The sequence below is a fragment of the Lutzomyia longipalpis genome, chromosome 1 (genome assembly GCF_024334085.1).
Source record: "Lutzomyia longipalpis isolate SR_M1_2022 chromosome 1, ASM2433408v1".
Classification (NCBI taxonomy): Eukaryota; Metazoa; Arthropoda; class Insecta; order Diptera; family Psychodidae; genus Lutzomyia; species Lutzomyia longipalpis.
The window spans coordinates 6,080,133-6,100,877 of NC_074707.1; the positions used below are offsets into that span (position 1 = coordinate 6,080,133).

At 36.0% G+C, this 20,745-nt stretch overlaps 4 protein-coding genes across 16 annotated transcripts in view; 2 read left to right on the top strand and 2 right to left on the bottom strand.

Moving 5' to 3' along the window:
* Window positions 1-385: 385 nt before the first annotated feature.
* On the bottom strand, window positions 386-8,155 carry LOC129786745 ((E3-independent) E2 ubiquitin-conjugating enzyme). 2 transcript variants are annotated; one of them, XM_055821935.1, is made up of 7 exons: window positions 7,836-8,155; window positions 7,409-7,662; window positions 6,125-7,304; window positions 4,455-6,007; window positions 4,044-4,381; window positions 1,979-2,194; window positions 386-1,924 (listed from the first exon to the last, which is right to left on the bottom strand). In XM_055821935.1, the coding sequence occupies exons 1-7, from the start codon at window positions 8,040-8,042 to the stop codon at window positions 1,899-1,901; spliced, it is 3,774 nt and encodes a 1,257-aa protein (XP_055677910.1). In that variant the 5' UTR covers window positions 8,043-8,155; the 3' UTR covers window positions 386-1,898. The 2 variants fall into 2 exon arrangements, with proteins under 2 accessions (XP_055677910.1, XP_055677909.1); XM_055821934.1 differs by having other exon boundaries at window positions 386-1,792; window positions 7,836-8,055.
* On the top strand, window positions 8,150-9,620 carry LOC129786746 (dnaJ homolog subfamily C member 8). Its single transcript, XM_055821936.1, has 3 exons — window positions 8,150-8,636; window positions 8,724-9,044; window positions 9,111-9,620. The coding sequence occupies exons 1-3, from the start codon at window positions 8,577-8,579 to the stop codon at window positions 9,480-9,482; spliced, it is 753 nt and encodes a 250-aa protein (XP_055677911.1). The 5' UTR covers window positions 8,150-8,576; the 3' UTR covers window positions 9,483-9,620.
* A 144-nt stretch (window positions 9,621-9,764) lies between these two features.
* LOC129786749 (protein valois) lies at window positions 9,765-11,202 on the top strand. The gene is made up of 3 exons (XM_055821950.1): window positions 9,765-10,265; window positions 10,347-10,520; window positions 10,586-11,202. The coding sequence occupies exons 1-3, from the start codon at window positions 9,903-9,905 to the stop codon at window positions 11,126-11,128; spliced, it is 1,080 nt and encodes a 359-aa protein (XP_055677925.1). The 5' UTR covers window positions 9,765-9,902; the 3' UTR covers window positions 11,129-11,202.
* The window catches only part of LOC129786747 (uncharacterized), an 84,976-nt gene continuing 75,421 nt past the window's right edge, over window positions 11,191-20,745 (bottom strand). For 11 of the 12 annotated variants that reach the window (XM_055821945.1, XM_055821939.1, XM_055821942.1 and 8 more), the window contains 6 exons: window positions 19,098-19,300; window positions 17,850-18,044; window positions 17,520-17,774; window positions 17,154-17,380; window positions 16,861-17,069; window positions 11,191-14,691 (listed from right to left, as the gene is read on the bottom strand). In XM_055821945.1, coding sequence (XP_055677920.1) covers window positions 14,543-14,691; window positions 16,861-17,069; window positions 17,154-17,380; window positions 17,520-17,774; window positions 17,850-18,044; window positions 19,098-19,300 — 1,238 coding nt within the window. In that variant the 3' untranslated portion in view covers window positions 11,191-14,542. The remainder of the gene's footprint in view (window positions 14,692-16,860; window positions 17,070-17,153; window positions 17,381-17,519; window positions 17,775-17,849; window positions 18,045-19,097; window positions 19,301-20,745) is intronic. The other variant, XM_055821938.1, reaches the window with a different exon arrangement.

Below are 20,745 nucleotides of genomic sequence, written 5' to 3' on the forward strand. Positions count from 1 at the left end.
CTTTGAAATGATTAACCTTTACTATTCCAGCGACGTTCTAGTATTGTAATTCTCCGAAAAAAAAACAAACTTACCACTTAACGCCTACACTAAAAGTTGTCATTATAATTTTGCCATCAACTGTAAGGAATCCCAAGAAAAATCTTTGATTCTTTTATATCCTTCTTTATTTTTATTTATATATAGATTTAATATCTATTTATGTATAATGGTGTATAATATGAGATTCAATAACTGAGAAAACATAACACAATTAAAGATTTTTCATTTCTCTTCCTTTGTGTCTCATGACATTTTAGGATATCTCTCTTTGTTACCTATTTTCTTCTTTTTTTTTTTCAGCACAAACATCCCCGACAAATATAGGAATTTATATCCTTTTCTCCTTTGTAAATATTGTAGCACGATATTTTTTAAAATTATTTTTCTTCTTCATTATTATTTTCTTGCTCTATTTATAGCTCCAAATCTTTCTTTTTCGTTTCATCTTTCTATTTTTGGAGCACTTTTCTCTCTCTCTCTGTTTTTATTCTTTTCTCTAATTATATGATTTTTTAATTATTTATTTCATGAGGCACCGCATTTGATTAAATATCTGATTTTTTTTCATTTGCTTCGCGTGATTTCAATAGAGACATTTAATTTAAAAATTAAGACAATTCTTTATTTTAAATAGAAAAAATAAACCTTCTTTAAGTACATGCAAAGAGAATGAATTTATCGCTTGAATTCTATTTTATTTCCTTTTAAATATTTTTATTCTAGGATGATTTCTTCTCTCTCACTAAAATCTATTTAACAATAAAATAATGATCTATTTTTAAGTTTTTTATTCTTTGAGTTATTTTTTGCCTCTGAAAGCGTTTTTTTTTTCTTCTATGTAGAGATTAGGATTAATTTTTATTTTTATTTTTCTTTATAGAAAATTTATGAGCTTTGTGCTATTTTTTTAATATAAAACCTGCATATATGTAACTTAGGAATATAACTTAATAATTAGATTAAAAAAAATACTAAATTCAGTCGCTGATAGCAGTTAACTTAATTCATTTTTCCGTTTTCTACATAAAAGTAGAAGAATTTTCAACTTTAAATTTGAAATTCTCATTTTTTTTGTTTTTAATGCTTATTTTAAAAGGAAAATGAATTATTCAACATATTTACATTTAAAAAAAAACAGCAAAATTCTCTTAAGAATGAAATGAAATGCAAAATGAGTAATGCAATTTTACAACAAGGATGCATTGAAGGATAAATCTTTTGGGACGGCAATAAGAATTTCTTTTTAATTTTCTTTTCATAGTTATTCATATTTTCAACAAGTTTTATCTTTTTCAATAATTATTTAATATCTAATTTAAAAATTTTTCAGAACGAATTTTAATTTTTTTTCTCTCTCTCTCACTAAATTGTATTGCATATTTTCTTCTAAATTCTTTGCAATTTCTTCGCACAAATGTGTTCTCTGGAGGGAAGCTTATGATGAGCGCAATTCATCGTGGAATGCCAAAAAGGAGTGATTTTATTTATTTATTTTTTAATAATTTTTTTTTATAGAAATATAATTTTTCTTGCATTATCAACTATCTGTTTTATTTTTTCATTGAATTTTTTTTTCTTTTAATAATAAATAAAAAGGTGGGTTCAAATGGACCAAAAGTGTGTTAATGTTCACGTATTGTTTCTAATTTCTTCCGAAAACTCTCAAGTAGATTAACTAGCGTGAGACAAAAGCCACGACTTGCCGGAATTAGTGGGAAATCAGGTTTGGCTACATCCAACATTGTTGAATCTAATTTATGTTTAATGTTGTTGTTGTTTGTTGTTGTTGATGTTTTGGGGTGAGGAGGAATGGTCAAAAGAGAAAATATTCACAGCATTAGGATTTGTTTAAAGCTCTAATTTTTCAAAGCTTTTAAACTACCTACAAAAGGGAGAAAATTTGGGAAAGAAATTTAAAAAAAAAATGAAAACTCACCAACTTTTGGCGTTGATTCTTCTTCAATTTCCATTGACAAGTCGAGCCAATTTTTGATCCTTTCATACATGGAGAAACCTTTTTCTTCAAAATGCCGCACAATTTGCTCTTTAAAAATGTCTGGCGGTGAACACATTAATTTTGTCATGGACTGCACAAGCTTAATTACGGCCATTTCATTGTACATTCGCGAATTTTCCATGCCCTGCTGTGTACCTTTGAAGGAAAGAAAGGAAAATTTCCAGGGAAAAGTTAGGAAAAAGTACAAATTCAAAATTATTTTATTTAAAATTTTAAGGGGCTGATAAGTGAGCATTTTTGATTAACTTTGATTCCATATTCGGAATAAAAGTTATTTATTCTTTTCAGTGATATTAAATGATACCTATTGTTTAGGAATTTATAAAAAAAATAATAAAAGTACCTGAACAAAATGCACATTCTTTAAAAATAATTGATAAACAAATAATAAAAATAAGTCGACAAAATATAGAAAACATAAAATTAGACACAAACAAAAATTAGAAACCCAAAAAAAAGAAAGCAATATACTAAAAATTGAGAAAATCTGATATAAAAGCAAGTTTTTAATTGTCAAAAAAATGTAAATTTTGAGAAATTTAAATAAATTTTATTAGAAACGCAGAAAAGAACAAAAACAAAAAAAAAAAACGAGGAAAGGTCAGAAAGCAGAGAAAAGTCAGAAAAACTTAGAAGATTTGATAAAAGGTTAGAAAAAAACGTTAAAACACTAAGAAACCAGGTAGGAAAATTAACAAAATTAAAGAGAAATTTAAAAAAAAAAGCAAAATTTCAAAAATAAATTTAAAACAAAACAACAATGATAAACTGCTATAAATCATGAAACCCCTAAAAGCTAGGCAAAATGTGGAATACACAAAATAAAAATTAAAAAAAAACCCAAAAACACACGTTTCGAGAAAAGAAAGATTAAGAAAATTCACAAAATAAAACATAAACGCAAATAAAAATAAGAACAACCGGTAAAAAATTAGACAAATAAAATTGGTGGTAGTGTAGGGGTAACTGGGGTAAAATGGTGAATCGGAAAAAAAAACATTAAAATCTCAAAAAATAGTGGCTACTAATCTATCTAATTTGGTAAGTAGTTGAACTTTATACTCCTGCCTAAGCCTAGAAAGTTTCATAATAATTGATCCAAAATTTTTAACTTTTAGTTGAAAAACAATTTTTTTGAACCTCAAAGTTACTTTCACCTCTCAACTACAAATTAAGTTTTGGCGAAATTCTCTGCAATTTTATTTTATTCAAATTCATTTCTAGATAGAGAAACTATTGCAAAACACGAATCTATTCTGAATTTTCCAAAAAAAAAAAATCCGAGTTTTCCCGTAGAACACTGATAGTAAAAAGTTACCCCTTGGGGCAAAATGGTGAATTTGGTGTTTATTTTAAATAGGTAACTTTTAAAATTGTTGAAAAAAATATTTTTCATTAATCAGTATAACTATTACATACAATTTAGGATGTATTACCAATTTTTATAAACTAAAAAAATTAAAAAGTAAACTTAAATTTAACGTTTTTTTGTATTTTTTTTTATTAAAAAAAGTCTTAATGGGTACACAAATCTTTCATTCTCAATAGATATTATAGTGCCTTGCTAAAATAATTTCATTAAATTAAGATTAGGGAACAAAAAACCGCAATTAACCATTTTACCCCAAGGTTGGGGCAAAATGGTAAAAGTACAAGGGTTTGGAAAATGGCCTGAAAAAGCATTTTCCCGTTGAGATAGAGAGAAAACGTCTGAGACAAAGTTGTAGCACGGAAAATTTGCTATAAGATAGTTGTCATGGGAAAACTCAAACATTTCCACGGAACTCAGGAAAAATTATCTCCCAAAAATTCATCATTTTACCCCAGGTTCCCCTAGTATTTAGATAAAAAATCAATTTTCAGGGTACTTAAATAAATCTTAAAATTTTGTTAAATCCAAAATTAAGAAAAAGATAAGAAAAAACTTTTGAAGCACTTATCAGCCCCTTCAATAAATGAATATAAAGAAACTTCATCAACTCACCCTTCTGCTTCTCATACCCAGCTTCATTGTAGTAAGGCTCAGCCACGAGGATTAATCCCTGAATTGACACAATAACTTGCAGAAGGGAACTATCGGGACCCCAAATTTCCGAACCACGTCCCGACCACGTGCCCAGGAGTGAGACACAAACCTTCCCGTCTTCGTAGAGATTCGGATTGAGACGATCCGAGCAGTAGCTGATGTAGTAGCAGAGTGGTGGCATTGCGGGATAATCATCACTCAATTGAATGTCAAAGAGAAACATCCCACCTTCGTATGGAGTATTCTTGGGTCCCTCAATCATAACACTAAAGAGATCCACGCGATCTTCAAAGGCTCTGTGTCGCGGGAATAAAAAAGAGGGAATTTGTGAAAAGAGTTCCGGAAGAAAGAGAAGAAGTTTGATCTCACCTGACCCAAACACCAGCAGGAAGGGCAGTTCGTAGGAGTTTGTGCTCCCTCTGAACGGCACGAAAGAATGCCTTAGGATTCGTGGGATGGAAAATAGTTAGATGGTACTTGTGCGTATTTGGTGCTGTGTCCAAGACGACGAAACAATCAGAAGGCACCGGATCTGTGGTAATTGATGATGCACAATCAGCATCCATTGCCTGTGTGTTGGGATCACACGAAGCTTCCGGGAGAGCTTCAATGGCCTCATCGAGGGGCGCATCATTGGGTACGAAATCACTTCCGGGAATGCACATATCACATTCCTCAATGATCACCTCATTCAGCCCATTTGCCGGCTGACTGAAGCGATTGTTAATCTCCTGCAGAGCAATAACGAGCTGAGCCTTAATGAGAGCACACAGCTTGGCGCAAACAAATTCCGGAACTTCATCGACGAGCTCAATACTGGCGCACGATTGAGATTTGAGATCATCATCCGTCCGCAAGAAGCCATTGACGGAGAGGGTGAGATCATTCGATGAACTGACGCACGTATCGATGGAGCTTCCCCCCTCAGCGCCCTCTCCATTCCGCGAAAAGTGCCCGGAGTCATCCAGTTGGGATCTTCCGCTGTGACTTGCAGACAATTTGGGCTCCTGCGTGGCGAGATCGATGTTTGTGACAACGCACGAGATGAGTTTGGTGTGGTAGTCATTGTCACCCCAATTCTCCGATGATGACGAATTGTGACTGGCGCTCTTCATGGGCGAGCAAAAGGCTCCGCCCCTTTCACCCCCCGATGATGTTGATTTACTCTTCGGATCTGTTGATTGACAACTGCCCGAACTGAAGCTGCTGCAGTCATCGTGGCTGTGCGATTGAGACTTTGTCGCCTGCAGGGAATTCTTCTTGCCAACTTGAGCCACTTGCGGCAACTCATCCCGCGGCGGAGGACTCAGAAGATCAACATTCCCCCCAATTGTAGTCTTGGGCGGTGAAGAGGGAGTGAAGAGTCTGTTCATCTGATCCTGCACACGCTCCGCAGTTGAACTGCCACGCCGCACTCTCTCCAGCAATCCCATAAAGTTGTTCTCGTGGAAGAAGTTGGTCTTCATGAGTCTGTCCAGGTAGCGGCATTTCTTGTACACCCCCAAGAGGGTCCGCATGACCGTTTGATTCTGCAGCGAGGGGTTCATGTTGAAGAGCTCCTCAAGGCGCGCCATTGCAATCCGGGCACGTTCGAGATTGTGAACGAGATGGGGCTTCGTATTCATCGGTGACCCACCCAGCTCACTCACCTCACTCTCCGTCTCCCACGAATTCTCCGAGTCATCGTTGTCCCAGAACGTGCCATCCGTCTCGTATTGGCCCACCTCGAAGAGATCCTGCGGCCAGCACATACTATGATGCCCATCCACCCACCACACCTTCACACGCCCCTCCGGGTAGTTATCAATCACCTGACCAGCTGTACAGGTGGCATCCTCACCCACAAAATTCGCCACACGAATTACAATTGTTCCCGGACGATACTGGAAGTCCGGATGATCCTTCAGGTCGTACACACTCACCTGGAAAAGAAGCAAAAAAATGAACTTTTTATAATTTTTTATTAAAAAATTAAAGAAATTGTCTAAAATAAATCATTTTAAATTAAAACAAATTGCTTTTTCAGGAAAAAATCTCACCTCAGAGACTCCGCAGTATTTAGGTGTTGGCTCCTCCACACAGGTGTACGTACGGAACCACTTAACCCTGGCTGTGCGTCCAAAGTGATCCACCGTCTGGATGACCCCGTAGTCCCGGCGTGAGATTTCGTCATTCTCATTGCCGGACAGCACAAAATCCCCGGGAAAGAATTCGTGATCGTCGAGGTAGTGAATGGGATAGAGCTGCGTGGACGGGATGCCACTCTCGATGGTACCATCCTGCCACACCACTGTGACTGTGCTGTACACAACCAGTGCCTCCGTGACACGATCCTGCCCTGGCTGCGGTGCCTGCCCTTCCGCCACAGACGGCGTACGTCTCTTCCGCAAGCGCTTGAACTTCTTCGCAAGCAGCGGGGAACGCTTGGGGCTGCCCTTGGGCGTATTGCTGGAGCACGAACTGATTGTGGTCTGACTCTCACTGTCCGAATGCGAGTCCGTCCCTTCGTTGTCTGTCTGCCACTCATCGGGCTGTGGCACATTGTTGGCAGTCTCATTGTTTCTCTCCTTCGCGGCACCCATGGCACGCCCATCCACCTCCGGGCACAGCTTGCTCCTATCACATTCAATAACGGTGTTTGTCGTATTATCTAAATCACATTCGGTTGTAGTTAGCTTAACGGTATCACATGTTTCCTTCTTCGCCACGCGCCCATCCTCCCGGCGCTGCTGGTACTGGATTATCTTGTATTTGTTACTCTGCTCCCGCTTCCACTGCGACTTCCGCACAATTGCCTCCCCCTCCATGATCTTCAGGTGACTCTTATCATTTATCTGCAGCATGCACGATTCAAAGAGATTCAGCCGCTTCAGGCGCTTGAGATCGTCTCCCGTGACGTAGCGCTTTGGCTGCTGAATCCCACTCACACCATTCTCCTCACTAAGTGCCTTGCATTGCCAATTAACCCACACTCCCTCCACCTCCACGGACTGCACGATGAACTTCCGATCGCACGTCTTGTGCTTCCTACTTGTGCGCATCTCGTGTGACGTTACGAGCCATTTGGCATTATCCAGGGCACTCACGGGCCCCGAAAGTATCTGCCCCGGGTAGAAGAGGGTTGTCGAGAAGAGCCCATTGCGTGTCTTACTCTCCGTATCCTTCAGCGGGCAGTATTCAGCTTCCGGACGTAATTCCAGCACCGAACCGCACGTTGAGCTACGAAATCAATTTTTAAAAAAATTTAACCGTTTTCCAATAAAAAAAATCAATTAAATAAGATTTTAGGCAATAAAAGAGAAAGAAATTCAATTAAATTTTACCTGAGCACGAGTTTCTCATTGACGGACTTTGTGCTGCCGACCCACGAGTCCAGACACACAGCATTGTCACGAAATACCGTGACCAGAGGTCTAAGTCGTTCGGCATTCACGTTCTTCACGACAAACCGCGTGCCCACAACCTTTACATCCGCCCGGACGGAGATTTCCTGACAGTACCCATGCTGCGTGTCTTTACCCGGAACCAGCCGTCGTACCACATCACCCGGCATCAGTGTCCTATCCGCTAGGCCAACCTGCAGAAACACAAAAGTATTGGGCTGCATGAGGACACACAAAGAGACCTTGGACGGAACCACCCAATGTCACCCAATTAAAGAAAAAACTTCACACACGAGGGGGGTGGAATTACATAACTCTCCCTCCCCCTGGAGGTGTGGGAGATTTTCACGCACGCACACACACGCACCTGACTCTCATTGAGGATCTGCTCCTTGCCATCGGGATGCCAGATAATTCGCACCTCGCCCTTATTGAGGGTAAAGTCCTCCGAATCAGAAGGATTCCCCTCGAAGTTCTCCATGATTAGGCCAAATTTGACGCGCCCCCGTGCATCGATGCGGTACACTTCGTCCTCGTAGAAATACAGATTGTTCGTCGCTTCGCCGTGAGCCATTGCTGTGGATTTTTTATCACCAATTTTTGCCAAAATTCAACATTAGATTAACTCGCGAATTTTTCCAATGAAAATGCGATGCGATATTGAAATATTTTGACGTTTAACTCGTTCGTACGGTGTGAAGGTCTTATTGGAACTGACTGATGCAAGACCAAGGGATAGGGTGTCCTCTAAGTTCCTTTAAGAACATTCATTTTGTGCGTGAAAAATGTCTTTTCTAACAATTTTTCATTGATTTTCTTCACATTTTCATACTTCATTTGTGAAAATCTTCATAAAAGAAAACTCAACAATGCAAATCAAAGCAAAATAAGAAAGAAAAGAAGCAGAGAAGCTAACAATTAGAGGGTTTTATGGGACACACTAACGTAGAGGGCGCAAAAGGTAAAAAGTGTCCCAAAAAAGTTTAGCAAAAAAAAGCGAAAAAAAGGCTTTTGTTACGCGAAAAGTGAGTTTTGATTTTTCACGCGTTCCTCAATCAATTTCGCGAATATTTTCACGCTCAATTAGCAGTCCCATCCATTCCTCACAATGTCCGATAGTGCAGGAAGTTCACAGAAGGACGAACCCTTTGATAATTTCTACACAGAGGTGAGTTTGGGTGCCTTTTTGGGGGGTTTGTTTACATAATTTACCACCCTAATTTTCTCCCAATTTAACCGCCCTGTGGGGCACCAGGTGAAAGAAATTGAACGTAGGGACTCTGTACTGACGTCCAAGCAGCAAATTGAACGCCTCCTGCGACCAGGTTCAACGTACTTCAATCTCAATCCGTTCGAAGTGCTCCAGGTGGAACCAGAAACACCAGTGGAGCAGATCAAGAAGAAGTACCGGAGTTTGTCGATTCTCGTGCATCCGGATAAGAATCAAGATAATCAGGAGAAGGCACAGCAGGCATTTGAGATTGTTTGCAAAGCCTGGAAGACACTGGAGAATGATGTGACCAGGAAGAAGTGCTTGGATGTCTATGAGGAGGCCAAAGATCGCACAGATCACATGGTGAGAATTCTTTTTGTTGTCTTGAAGAGTTTGTGAGTGATTAAGATTCATTTCCTTTTCGTACAGATTGCAGAGAAGCGGAAAAAGATGAAAAAGGAAGGACGTGGGGATGAGCTTGTTCCCGAGGATGATCCCAATAAATACAAACACGCAGTGTACGTCATGACAATGAAGCTGTTTGCCGACATGGAGCGTCGACGGCAGCAACTTGAGACACGCGATCAGGAAGAGCGGAAGCGCAAGAGGGAGGCAGAAATTGAGGAGGAGGAACGGATAGCGCAGGATCGTCTGTGGCAGAAGACGTGGGAAGATTCACGACAGAGTCGCGTTGATAGTTGGCATAGTTTTCAAGCGGGCACATCGTCGTCCAAGAAGAAAAAGAAGCCCAAGAAGGCGATGGAATTTAATCCGCCAAAATTGAAGCCTGAATCACGATAAAAATCTGCTCATTTCGCTAAACAACGCACACACACACACATCTCCAATAGAATGGTTCATTTTCCGCGGGGGATTTTTCCTGCAAAACAAACTGCAACTCATTTTTTCCTCTGCTGCATTACTAATCCGATAATCTCAGAATATACAGAAGTAATTAAAAAAGTAAAAGAATTTTCTCAAAATTTTTTCATTTTTCATTGAAGGATTTTTCGCCTGCTAAGACAATTTTCCTTGGCAGATGCAATTTCTGATGGTAAAAGAGACGATTTTTTGACATTTGGGACACTTGTCAAAATTTCAAAACAACTTTGCATGCGGCATTTGTAAAAATTTCACATCTTTTTACCGCGTTTTTCCTGCTACTTCCTGCCCCATTCTTAGGCCACTTCCGGCACCATTTTTCCCAGTAATCCCATAGCAATGGCATCTGCACAGAAAAGAGTGAATTTAGCACAAACTTACAGAAATTTCAACGTCGAAGTGCCAGAGAAGGATTTAGTAGGAAGCACCCACTTACCCCATCTCAATGCCAAGGAATTTCAGCTGAGAATAAGTGATCCAGTGCAGAATGTCACCCCGCAGGAATTCCACGAATCCTTCGACGTGAATCCCAGTGGGAATGTCGTGGTGGCAATCAATGATTACCGCACGCGCTTCTTGGTTGGACACTTTTGGGGCTTTAGAAGCATCCAGGACTACAAGGAGCAGCGAAAGCATCTCAAGATCACTAAACCAGTTACTAATACTCCCGTTAACGTCATAAGATTCATCCAGGATAGTTTGGTGAGTTTATTTTAATTGTTTTTGGGTATCCTTGTGTGGAAGATTGAGGGAGTTTTATATTTTTTTATTTGTTGGAAAAAGGTGGCTCTTGGGCGGGCAGGAGGAACAGTGGAGCTTTGGTCTACTAACGAATCAATGGAGGGTTACTTCCTGGTTGACCAGAGAAATCAGCACATTGGTTCAGTCCTGGATCTCGATGTCTTCCGCGAGAGTCGAAGTCACATTGTCACCGTTGATGCTGAAGCCTGCATAAAGGTGAGATTTTCTCTTGTTTTTCCTTCTCTTTCTCTTTAAATAAAAAAAATCTTACTTTTTGGTAGATCTGGGAAGTTAACCTTGTGGATGCAATCTGTGTAAATACCTTCCGGAATGCCCATGGGGGTGCAATAGGAAGTGTTGCAACGCGTCCGGGATCGGATAACATTTTTGCAACGGCATCACGGGACAGGAGTGCCCTTCTGTGGGATTATAGGCTGTCCACAAAGCCCGCTAGTGGGCTCTATGGGAAGCACAATACCTCCCTGACGGCTATTGCGTGGACTATGGATGGGGAGAAGGAGGAGAGTTCTGTGGTAAAGGTTGGCGATTCCGCGGGAACAGTTCTCACAATTGACATCCGGAAGCCCAATGAAGTTGTCCAGGAAGTCTCCGCATTTCGACGTCCTGTTAAACGAATCAATGCCACGAAGGGGAAATTTGCCTTTTGTGGCCACACAAATGCCTTAAAAATGTATTCCAACGACGATAGTCTAATCCTGGAGGATACTTCCAGTGAGGACTTTGTGCGCGATGTAGCATTCAACGCGGGGAAGGTGATAGGACTCTGCTGGGATGGGAATGTAGTGGAGAAAGACGATGTTTGATATTTGAATGTAAACTTTCTCCACAATTTAATTCTTTTTATTAAATTAAAAAATAATTTGGGTATTTTTAAAAATTTCTTTCCTTTTTTTTTATTACCGTATCTCATCAAATACATACTCTTAAGGACTAATATCAATATGCATTGTTCTTTCATCAATTTTTCTTTTCTTTTAAATAATTCTTTTTTTTTATTCATATATCAATTTTTTATTTCATTTTGAAACTTGATTAACTTTTGCCTATCGAATGGGCTTGATTTTTGTCTATCGAAGCTAAATATTATTTAGTTTATAATTATTATAGGTTTTATATTATCATAATATATATTATAGAAAAGGGTTTTCTTGGATTTTTTATTTCCTTCAATTTCTAACTTTGATAAAAAATAAAAAAGAGACAAAACACATGAATTTTTCTTTTTTTGTCAAACACTGTGTATAAGTTTTTTTTCATTTACTTTTACTTCAATCATATATAGAGATACATTTATGCATGTAAATATGTATAGATAAAATAGTATCACGATTTAGTGGAAGGTTTCGTGTGTTTTATTTTTTATACTTAAAATTTCTTCAAAGTTCTTCAGCACTATCGACAATATTTTATTTTTTACCTCTCATTAAATAGAATGTGAAACCAACATTTTTTTCTTCTTAACATCTTAAAAAACTTCTTTTTTTTCATTTCCAAATACAAAGACAATTAACGCGCAATAGAAAGGAAATTCAGTAACAGTAAAAGTTCTATTATATAGATTTATTTCTTAATTCGTCTATTACACACGATTTTATTTAATTTTTGTAGAAAGAACATTTAAGTCGGGATGTTGTGCAAAAGTTTCTGGATTTATAAGAAACTTATCCATTCTGATTAAATTAAGAGATTTTTTCTAAAGAAATTCCTTAAAGAATAAGAATTTTTATGAAGAAAAGAAAAGAATTCTTTTTTAAAATATAATTCTTAAATGGCAGTCAGTAAAATACGAAAACTTCTTTAACTTTCTAGTGACGTGTTGATTTAAATATTTTCTTTTATATACTTCAACTTTTAATAATTTTTTATAGAAAAGCTTTAGAAGATTTCTAAAGATTTTAGATTTTTTTCTATTAAAGGATTCCAAAAGTTACTTGAATATTAATCAAAATAAAAGATTTTCATGCCAATATGGACGGGAATTTTTAATTTTTTAACTTTTCTATCAAATCATTAAAAATTAATCATTTTTTCCAGTAATTTTCCTTAATTTTCTTCAATTTACAAGAAATGTCCTTTTAAAAAAGTTTTCAAATCAAATATTTTTTTCTAAAATTCTTTACATCATTCGAATTATTTTTTTACTGATTGGGACTCAATTCTTAACGTTCTGAGGCATCTTTAGAGTTGTTTGTGAATTTATTTAAAGAAATACAAAATTTTTAAGATTATAATACTCTCGAAAATCATCAAAAAGTTTTGAAATTAATCAAAATTCTTCTTCTTTTTCCTCGTCTTGATTTCCTTACAAAAATTATTTGTTTTTCTTTAAAAAATGTTTTTTTTTAATTAGAATAATTTTTAGTTTATTTATAAAACCAGAACTTTTTAAAAATATTATCCATCAGCAAAATTAATAATTTTTTAATCTCTTTTCCAAGGAAAGGAAAATCCAAAAGAAATCTCTTTAGGTTAATTTAGATCACATCCTTTATTTAAAAAAAAATAGAATAATTTTGCACAAATCCAGAGCCAGAAATTTTTGCACCACCCCCGATGGAAGAAAAGAATTCGCTACATATTACACAAGATTTATTTATTTTCTCAGAAAGGAATTTAATTCGCCTTAGGGGTCACTAGTATTGCAGGGAGCTGAGAAATTATTACATTATTTCGATTTACAACGCAGAAAAAGATCTCACATCTGACATGTAGTTAAGCTTTGCATTGTATCCGCGCTCCAACCCGGTCGGTTTTGCAAAAGTTTCTTCTTCTATTATTTTTTATTTAATATTATTTAATTAAAGATTAGAATTCGTGGGAAAAAAATGTAAATCTCTTTAAATGATTCTTCACATTTTTTTATTTGATTTTTTTTCTCGAAAAAATTACATTCATTTTAGCAATATAAATATACACAAAAATTTGCAATTAATAGATGTTGAATACTTCACAGATGACGGGGGATAAATCTACTAAGTGGTTGACCATTGAATTGTGCCTCCAAATAGTATTTTATGATATATATAGCAACATTTCTTTTGTTGGTTTTTTTTTACTCCACAAGGATACTTCTTAATCATATTTTCACTTAAATTAAAAATACGCAAGAAAATGGAATGTCAAAGCAATCACAATAATTATTATTGTGGCATCTTTTATCTTATCATAAATTTTTCATCTGCTTCATTCATCTTCATCTTGCTATGCATGCGCCTATATAGGAATTTGTGGTTTATTTAATTTCTAAATTTTCTTCATATTTATGTATATATTTTTTTAATTTTTTTAAGTCGCTATGGTGTGTTCATTTCGGCAAAAATCTTGAAGGAATTACATGAGCGTGGCATTTGCACATTTTTTTTAGAATATCTGTGTGTGTGGATTAAATTGCAAGGATTATATGTATATTATTTTATGTTGTCCATTTTCTTCTCTGCTATTTGTAACACATAACTTTTATTTCTCAATAAATAATTTTTGAATTTATTTTGTTTTTAGAATTATTATCATTTCATTATATTTAAATTTGTGCCTCAACACACGAATACATTATATTTTTTAGCATTAATATCAACATTTAATTCTTTTTTTTTTTGTTCTAAATCTTCTTAAAGAGAGGTCTTTGTCTCTTTTTTTTCTTTCTAAATTTTCATTTTAAAAATTTGTGTTTCTCCTAAAAATCGCCCAGGGATTTTTTTTTTCATTAAAAAAGGGAATTTTGGGCGTGAAAAACCACACAAAGATCTCACAAAAAACTTTTTGATCACAAGAAAAATTCACGATTAATGTGAACAACTTGAGAATATATTTTTTTAAATATTATTCTTTTGTCATCTATATATAAAACAACACGGGTGCCTCTACATAATTCATTATGTTTATGTATATAATGCAATTCCACAAATACATTGCATGGAATCTTTTATTTTTCTTCCCCAAAATTTGGGGGAAGTTTCGACAAAAAGAAAATAAACACATCAACAGATTTCTCATTCATTAAGTGACCAAACCACCCTCATAAAGTCGTGGGATGGGATGTTGTGTACGTACACTTATGATGAGATACTCCGCAAAAAACCACCCTCACACACAAAAAACATATTACATACTACATTCTCTTCAACAAGAATTTTCTCAAAATGTTTTTTTCCCAAAAAAATGTTGGAAAATTGATTTCTTTTCTCATTTTCTTACCAAATTTCTTAATCACTTTGGGACTATAAAGAATTGCGTGCGGTGTCAATTGAAGATCGCAACACAAGACAGCCTTCAACCCAGAAATTGGGACGATTTAGCATACTCTGCCACAAAGAGAGCTCTTTGCCGGTAGCATCCATCCACTCAACGGGTTTCCCGTAGTGTTTCCCTGCAAAGAGAATTAAAGAAGAAGAAAAAATAGAGGAAATCCAATAAATTTGTAAAATTTATGTGGGAGATGAAGCTCATAAAACATCAGCTAAGAGCTTCCAATGGCAAAAGTAAACTCTCTCGCACTCAATGCGAGATGCTTCCTCACCACGGAATGCACGTTTTAATAGCAATTACGTCCACACTGATTGAATATTGATTATCCCTACCCCATTAATTGGAAATTTGATTAACATGCTGTGAGTATATTGAAAGGGAAATTGTGGGGGGTGTGCGATATTATTGTGATAAATGCGATGGCATATACGTAGCAAAAGGAGCGTGCACTGAGGTGGAAATGGATATTACTATTAAAATCCTCTTGAAATTCACTTTTGTACAAGCTAACCCGCGCTGCTTGTGTCCTATCATTGAGCTTCGCAGCAAAAGAGCGAGCTTTTTGGAAGGAGGAAAACAGGAGCGTATCCAGATATTTATTTAAAGGGTGTGTAATGAAAATTTTTCTTTGATTTAAGGTATGTTAAAATTGGATTAAAAAGAATGATTTAAGAGTCAAGATATAAGAAAATTGCGAGTACTACACTATATTAATGACTGCTGCATTTTAATTGGCAGCTTTTGAAAGTTAATCTGTGTAATTCTAATGTTTGACATTTTTTATTCAAACGTTTGATGTTACTTTACTAATGTTTTATATTTATTTGTTTTCAGCCAAAGCTTATTAAATTACTGGCTACTTCTCAATGTAAATTAACGAAAAAGAAATTGAATTGAATTATTTTCCAACGCTTGACTGTTTTCTTTAAACGTTTTACGTTCTTTTCTGTCGTTTGTATTTTTTTCTAAACTTTTACGTGTTTTTCGGACGTTCGTTATCTTTTTTTTTTTCTAACACTTGATATTACTTTTCTATGGTTTAAAATGTGTTCTTTCTATTGTCTGATATTTATTTTCTAACGTGCGACGTTTCTGTTCAATTTAAGTTTGACATTTCTTTCATATGAAGTTTTTTTTCATACGTTTGACGTTTCTTTGTCTAACGTTATTTTTTTCTTTTTTTGACATTTCTTCTTAACGATTAATTAACTTCTTTATTTTTTTAAATTTTCTGCTTAAAAAAATTAATTTGTTTGAACTTTCAGGGGGTTGAGACATCCAAATATCCACCCTGGGTACGGCACTGGGGGGGAAATTGAGAACCTTGAATAAGAGTCATTGCGAAGAAAAACGTTGGAAAACATTTATTCTCTTTAATCAGGAAATTTGGCAAATTTCATTATCATCTTCCCCGTGTTGCCGGAATATTATTCATTTCAAGGTTTTCCTTTTCACAATTGTGAACAATAAAGGAAGAAATAGAGGAAAACTTATATAGTTGATTTTATCAAACGGTTAATCTCTTCGCTGAACACGTTAATTCTTTTTAAAGAAATTATTTTTCTATTTTAAAATTTAATTTGCTTAATTTTTTAGATTCATTCTACTATATTTATATTTTATCTAATAGGTAAATTGAAATATTTTAAATTAATGATTTCTACACGAAAAAGAAAGAAAACTTCAAATAATCTAAACATATTTTTAATAGAACGAAAGCTCTAGTCAAATAAATATATTAAGAATTCTAATTAGTTTAGTTCTCATAAGATATTCCCATAAAAACTGCATAATGTCGCCTTTTTTTCAATATTTATAAAATACTAGTTTATAGACACAGAGGATGTAATAAAATTAATTTTCCATCTCACATTAAAAAAATATGTAACATTCCTATTTGCTTCGTGAGACCAAACAATTGCACCTAATTGATTGCTTCTTTTATTGCAATTTTACTTCCACCTGCAATATAATTAAGTAATGATCGTTAAAATCACAGTAAAAACGTACAAAGCTCTTTGCAAATTTATTTAAAACTTTTTAATTTAATGAGAAACAAATTCCGAATGCAGCGAAATTATTCATTGAGCTCTATCAGTTGTGGTGTACAAACCGCTATCGCGATGCCTTTCATAACTGCGCGACCATAAAGAAAACGAGGGAAGGGAATATGAGGAGAAGATATTAGATTAATAAATCAGGGAAGTAAAATGTGCGCGCAAACTTGAGCAATATTGGTGCATTGCACAAAAATTTTCTTTTTCTCTTTGCGCCAAACTGACCACATTACCTGTTCCGAGAGAAAAGCGCACGCCACCGAGAAATTCATTGCTGGCAAGTCGATCGTGATCCCAGATCGTCAGCTCGATGGCTCTCTCAGATAATTCCTGGAGCGTAACATCTTCGTATACGATTGTGTGATTCCACACGGGATTAACTGTTCGTTTTATTACGTCGGTTTTGCGCTTCGAACTGCGACTCTTCTCTGGCAAGAGATAGCTGGAAAATTTTGATTAGGATTTATGAGATTTTCATATCAGATCAATGGAATTTATGATTATTTTTTTTATTCATGTAATGTACCTCTTGCAGAAGGCGTCACATGTGCCATTTGCTTTAACTGGCATGAGGTTCTTTGCCTCCTTCACGAGCACATGGAGGGACCCCTTAGTTGAGGACCTCGCGGTGATTGAGGATTTACTAAACTTCCGGAAACTTGATGTGGAATTATGCCCCGAATCCGGTGGTACGAATTTTAGTCCAACAATTATATCACCCCGATAGGCAGCTGGCTCATCAAATGGCTCACTCTGCAAATTGGAAATTTGGACAAACACAACATTCAATTTAGGGCGAGTTTTTGGCAGGTCAATTCAGTGAAAGATTTATCATTCTCTCACGCCCATTCCCACCCCCCGTGCGTTGTGGAATTGATTTGGACAAACTCACCCGCTCCTGCAGCTGATACCACTGTGGTTGGGGATTATCGAATAATTTTCCCTGTAAATTGATCAACACTTCACCCAGAAAATCATTCCGACCAAACATATCGGAGTGCCAAACTGTGAGCCACAGCGTTCGTGATTCCAAGCTGCTGATTGACATGTGGAATTTGAGGACTTCATCGAAGAAGGGATTTAGCGTGTGCTTCTTCACTTTCGTCTTCCTCTTCCCACTCTTTGACTTATCCGGCAGCAAATATACCTTTTTCACGGAGAGAGAGAAAATTATCAATAAAAGTTTTCGAATTATGATTTTTCTTTTGAAAATGATTTTTACCTTCACGTAAGGATCGCTGCGATTTCTCTTGGCATCCACAGCAGCCAAATCTTTGCATTGGACAATGTGAATTTCAAGGGCATTCTGCTTATAGTTGTACTGCATCCCAAATTCGATATTTCCCTTGACCACCACTGTACCGTACCTACCCTCACCGGCACCGGAATAAACACTAGCCATGGAATCTGATCGCAGCTACAAATTAAATGAATAAAAAATAAAGATTTAATATTTAAATAAATATTTTTAGATTTATTTTAAAATGTTGCTCTGTAATTTTTTAATAATTTGTTTAATTAATTTTAGAATTATTTGGATGAAAATCAAATGAAAGATTTTGATAATTTTATTGAATTAAATTGCTAATTAAAAGAAGAAATCATGATTAATTGTCTTTAAAAAAATTCTAAATTTAAGAATCTTAAAAGATTTTTTCTGACTTGAGAAATAAGATGAATTTTTGCTTTACAAAAAGAATATTTTTTTCAGGTAAAAAAAGCAAAATTGTAGCAAAAAATGCAATAAAAATCCACGAGAATGTAGAAATAATCCATCAGCAACTTTTAAAATCTTTTACCAAATTATAAAGCAATTTACGAGGATTCTTCTGTCAAGAAAAATAGTTTATGGGTGTTTCTCTCTCACAATTTGCATGGAAATTTTTATCTGTTTTCCTCTTGTTCTACCACCGTAAAATATTTTACCAATTTACGACCAACATAATGACCAAAGACAAGATATAAATCTCACAGCTAAGAATACAAAAAGTCATTAGTAAGTTCTGGAGGTGTTAATTGGGGAGTTTCTTGTCTGATTTTGCTTAATTTACTTATTCTTTTTTTGTGTGAAAATCTCTTCCTTTTTCGCGCCTTTTTCTCAATCTATTTTTGGGATTCTTTTTAAATTTAATTAATAAAATGATATTAACGTTAAATGGTAGAACAGAAAATAAATCAGAAGCTTTTTGATTTTAATTGAAATGGATTCCTTTCTGAGAAAACTGATTTTATCGAGAATTTCATTTTATTCACTTCGAGTGGAGAATTAATTTTAGATTATTGAGAAAAATATCAAGTGAAATATCAGTGTGATACCCAAGGTTGGATGAGGGCATTAACACTTCATGTTTATTTACTCTTTGATTGACAAGCAAACTCCAAATCATTCATCCATTCAATTTGGGATTTTCTTCGTATTTTTGTGAAATATTTGTTTGCAGTGAGAAAAATCATTTTGATGGATACTCACCCCGAGAGAACTGAGACTATTGCGATTCTGATGAAGCGCCACAAGACGATCAATGTCCTCATCTGACTGCGATGGCCACGGATCAGTGGAGGCTGATCCGCGTGATCCCGCGGGACTAGTTGGACCTCCACTTGTGACATTACTCTTACTAGCAGCAGCCACAGGGGATGTTGGGGCGACTTCTGGTGAAATTGGATTTTCATCTGGAACACAATAAAAAAAAACATAAAAGTATGTTAAAATAAATAGCAAATATCTTGGTACGAAAGAAGAGCAACAGCAGCAACTTTGTAGAGCGTATACAAGAGTTATTGAAGCGAAATGTGAAAAATAAAAATATTCTTAACAATTTACTCTCGCGCGACCCAATGACCAACAAATTTTTATTTTTCCTCAATTGCTCTCGTTTTTTCCCCCAAAGAAAGTGGTGTTGCGGTAGAAAACTTTCGGAGCTTAAGGAGAAGAAAGTTATATACTATGTATGTAATTGAAGAACAAGACAACTTGCACGAGATACATTTAGTGACAATAAATCGAAACTTGCTGCTGCTAAAAGCTTTGTGGGGATATTAATTGCAGAAAGTTGCAAGGAACAACTGTGGGCGGTAAATAATACCAAAAAGTCCCCGAAGGATATAAAAGTTCTCAAAGAAGTGTGAACACCAACAAAACTATATATTGGTGTGGAGTAAATCACAGAGAGATGTTAGTCTTGAAAGTTGATAAACTTCATGATTCTCATTGAATTTTTAACCATAGCTCTGTAAAAGCTTTTCCTCAAAATTAATTGTTCAATTTAATGTACAAAGAAGATTGTTAAAAACAGCTTTAACTATGTGTTGTCAGCGTTGTCAGTAAAGCTTAATGTGCTTTGGAAAGACATTAAACTTTTCATAGCTTCTAAGATAGTTCCTCCGTTAAGATTTAAGCTTAAAGTTTCATTTGAATAATTAATTTTTTTTTGGAAAACTTAAAAAGTTCTCAAGAGTAGAATTAAAACTAATGGCCTTACAACACATCATACTTGTATTTTAAAAGCTCCCCAAAAAGGGACTTTATGTGCATTTTGCAGGCGGAAATTGCAGTGTAAAGTCCCACTAAAGCTCCCCACTTGTTGATTATGTATGCTTCACGCCACACATATGTTATTTGAGGTGCAGGCGGAAGGGTATATGTAAGCAAATTGCACATGCTGTAAACACTCTGTGTGCAGTAAACCCAATGGATGTGCCCCCTCACCAAATCTCTTCGCTTTGGATATTTTCGTGTACTTCTTGAGACTGTTGCCCTGCATTGCGTCGTACTCTAAGCTTTCGAGAAATTTATCCGAATTCGACTTGAGGCTATCATTCCAATTCCAAAAGTGCCTCTTGGCCCTCTTCACCTCTTCAGCGCGCAATGTACTCCGCTGACTGGGGGATTTATCTTCCACAACCACCGGAATTACCCTTCCGGGTGTATGTTTACTCCTCATTTCGTATTTGTAGCGATTAACGTGCTTGTCGATGCTGTCGCCATCACCATCGTCGTCTTCTGTGCCACATAGACGACACCAAGGACGTTTAGGGCGACAAGGGCACAATTTTTCGCGAACGCGCATGCAACAGAGGCACTGACAAAGGAAGAACCACCGCCATGAGAACTTCCG

What these genes read in the sequence shown, in the direction of transcription:
- LOC129786746 (XM_055821936.1), top strand. Translation starts at nt 8,577, where the DNA reads ATGTCCGATAGTGCAGGAAGTTCACAGAAGGACGAACCCTTTGATAAT. An exon ending in TTGATAATTTCTACACAGAG is followed by an intron (nt 8,637 to 8,723) that starts GTGAGTTTGGGT and finishes GTGGGGCACCAG; the next exon opens with GTGAAAGAAATTGAACGTAG. An exon ending in AAGATCGCACAGATCACATG is followed by an intron (nt 9,045 to 9,110) that starts GTGAGAATTCTT and finishes CTTTTCGTACAG; the next exon opens with ATTGCAGAGAAGCGGAAAAA.
- LOC129786745 (XM_055821934.1), bottom strand. Translation starts at nt 8,042, where the DNA reads ATGGCTCACGGCGAAGCGACGAACAATCTGTATTTCTACGAGGACGAA. An exon ending in CCTGCTGGTGTTTGGGTCAG is followed by an intron (nt 4,382 to 4,454) that starts GTGAGATCAAAC and finishes CCCGCGACACAG; the next exon opens with AGCCTTTGAAGATCGCGTGG. An exon ending in AGAATCAACGCCAAAAGTTG is followed by an intron (nt 1,793 to 1,978) that starts GTGAGTTTTCAT and finishes AACATAAATTAG; the next exon opens with ATTCAACAATGTTGGATGTA.
- LOC129786749 (XM_055821950.1), top strand. Translation starts at nt 9,903, where the DNA reads ATGGCATCTGCACAGAAAAGAGTGAATTTAGCACAAACTTACAGAAAT. An exon ending in GATTCATCCAGGATAGTTTG is followed by an intron (nt 10,266 to 10,346) that starts GTGAGTTTATTT and finishes TGTTGGAAAAAG; the next exon opens with GTGGCTCTTGGGCGGGCAGG. An exon ending in ATGCTGAAGCCTGCATAAAG is followed by an intron (nt 10,521 to 10,585) that starts GTGAGATTTTCT and finishes ACTTTTTGGTAG; the next exon opens with ATCTGGGAAGTTAACCTTGT.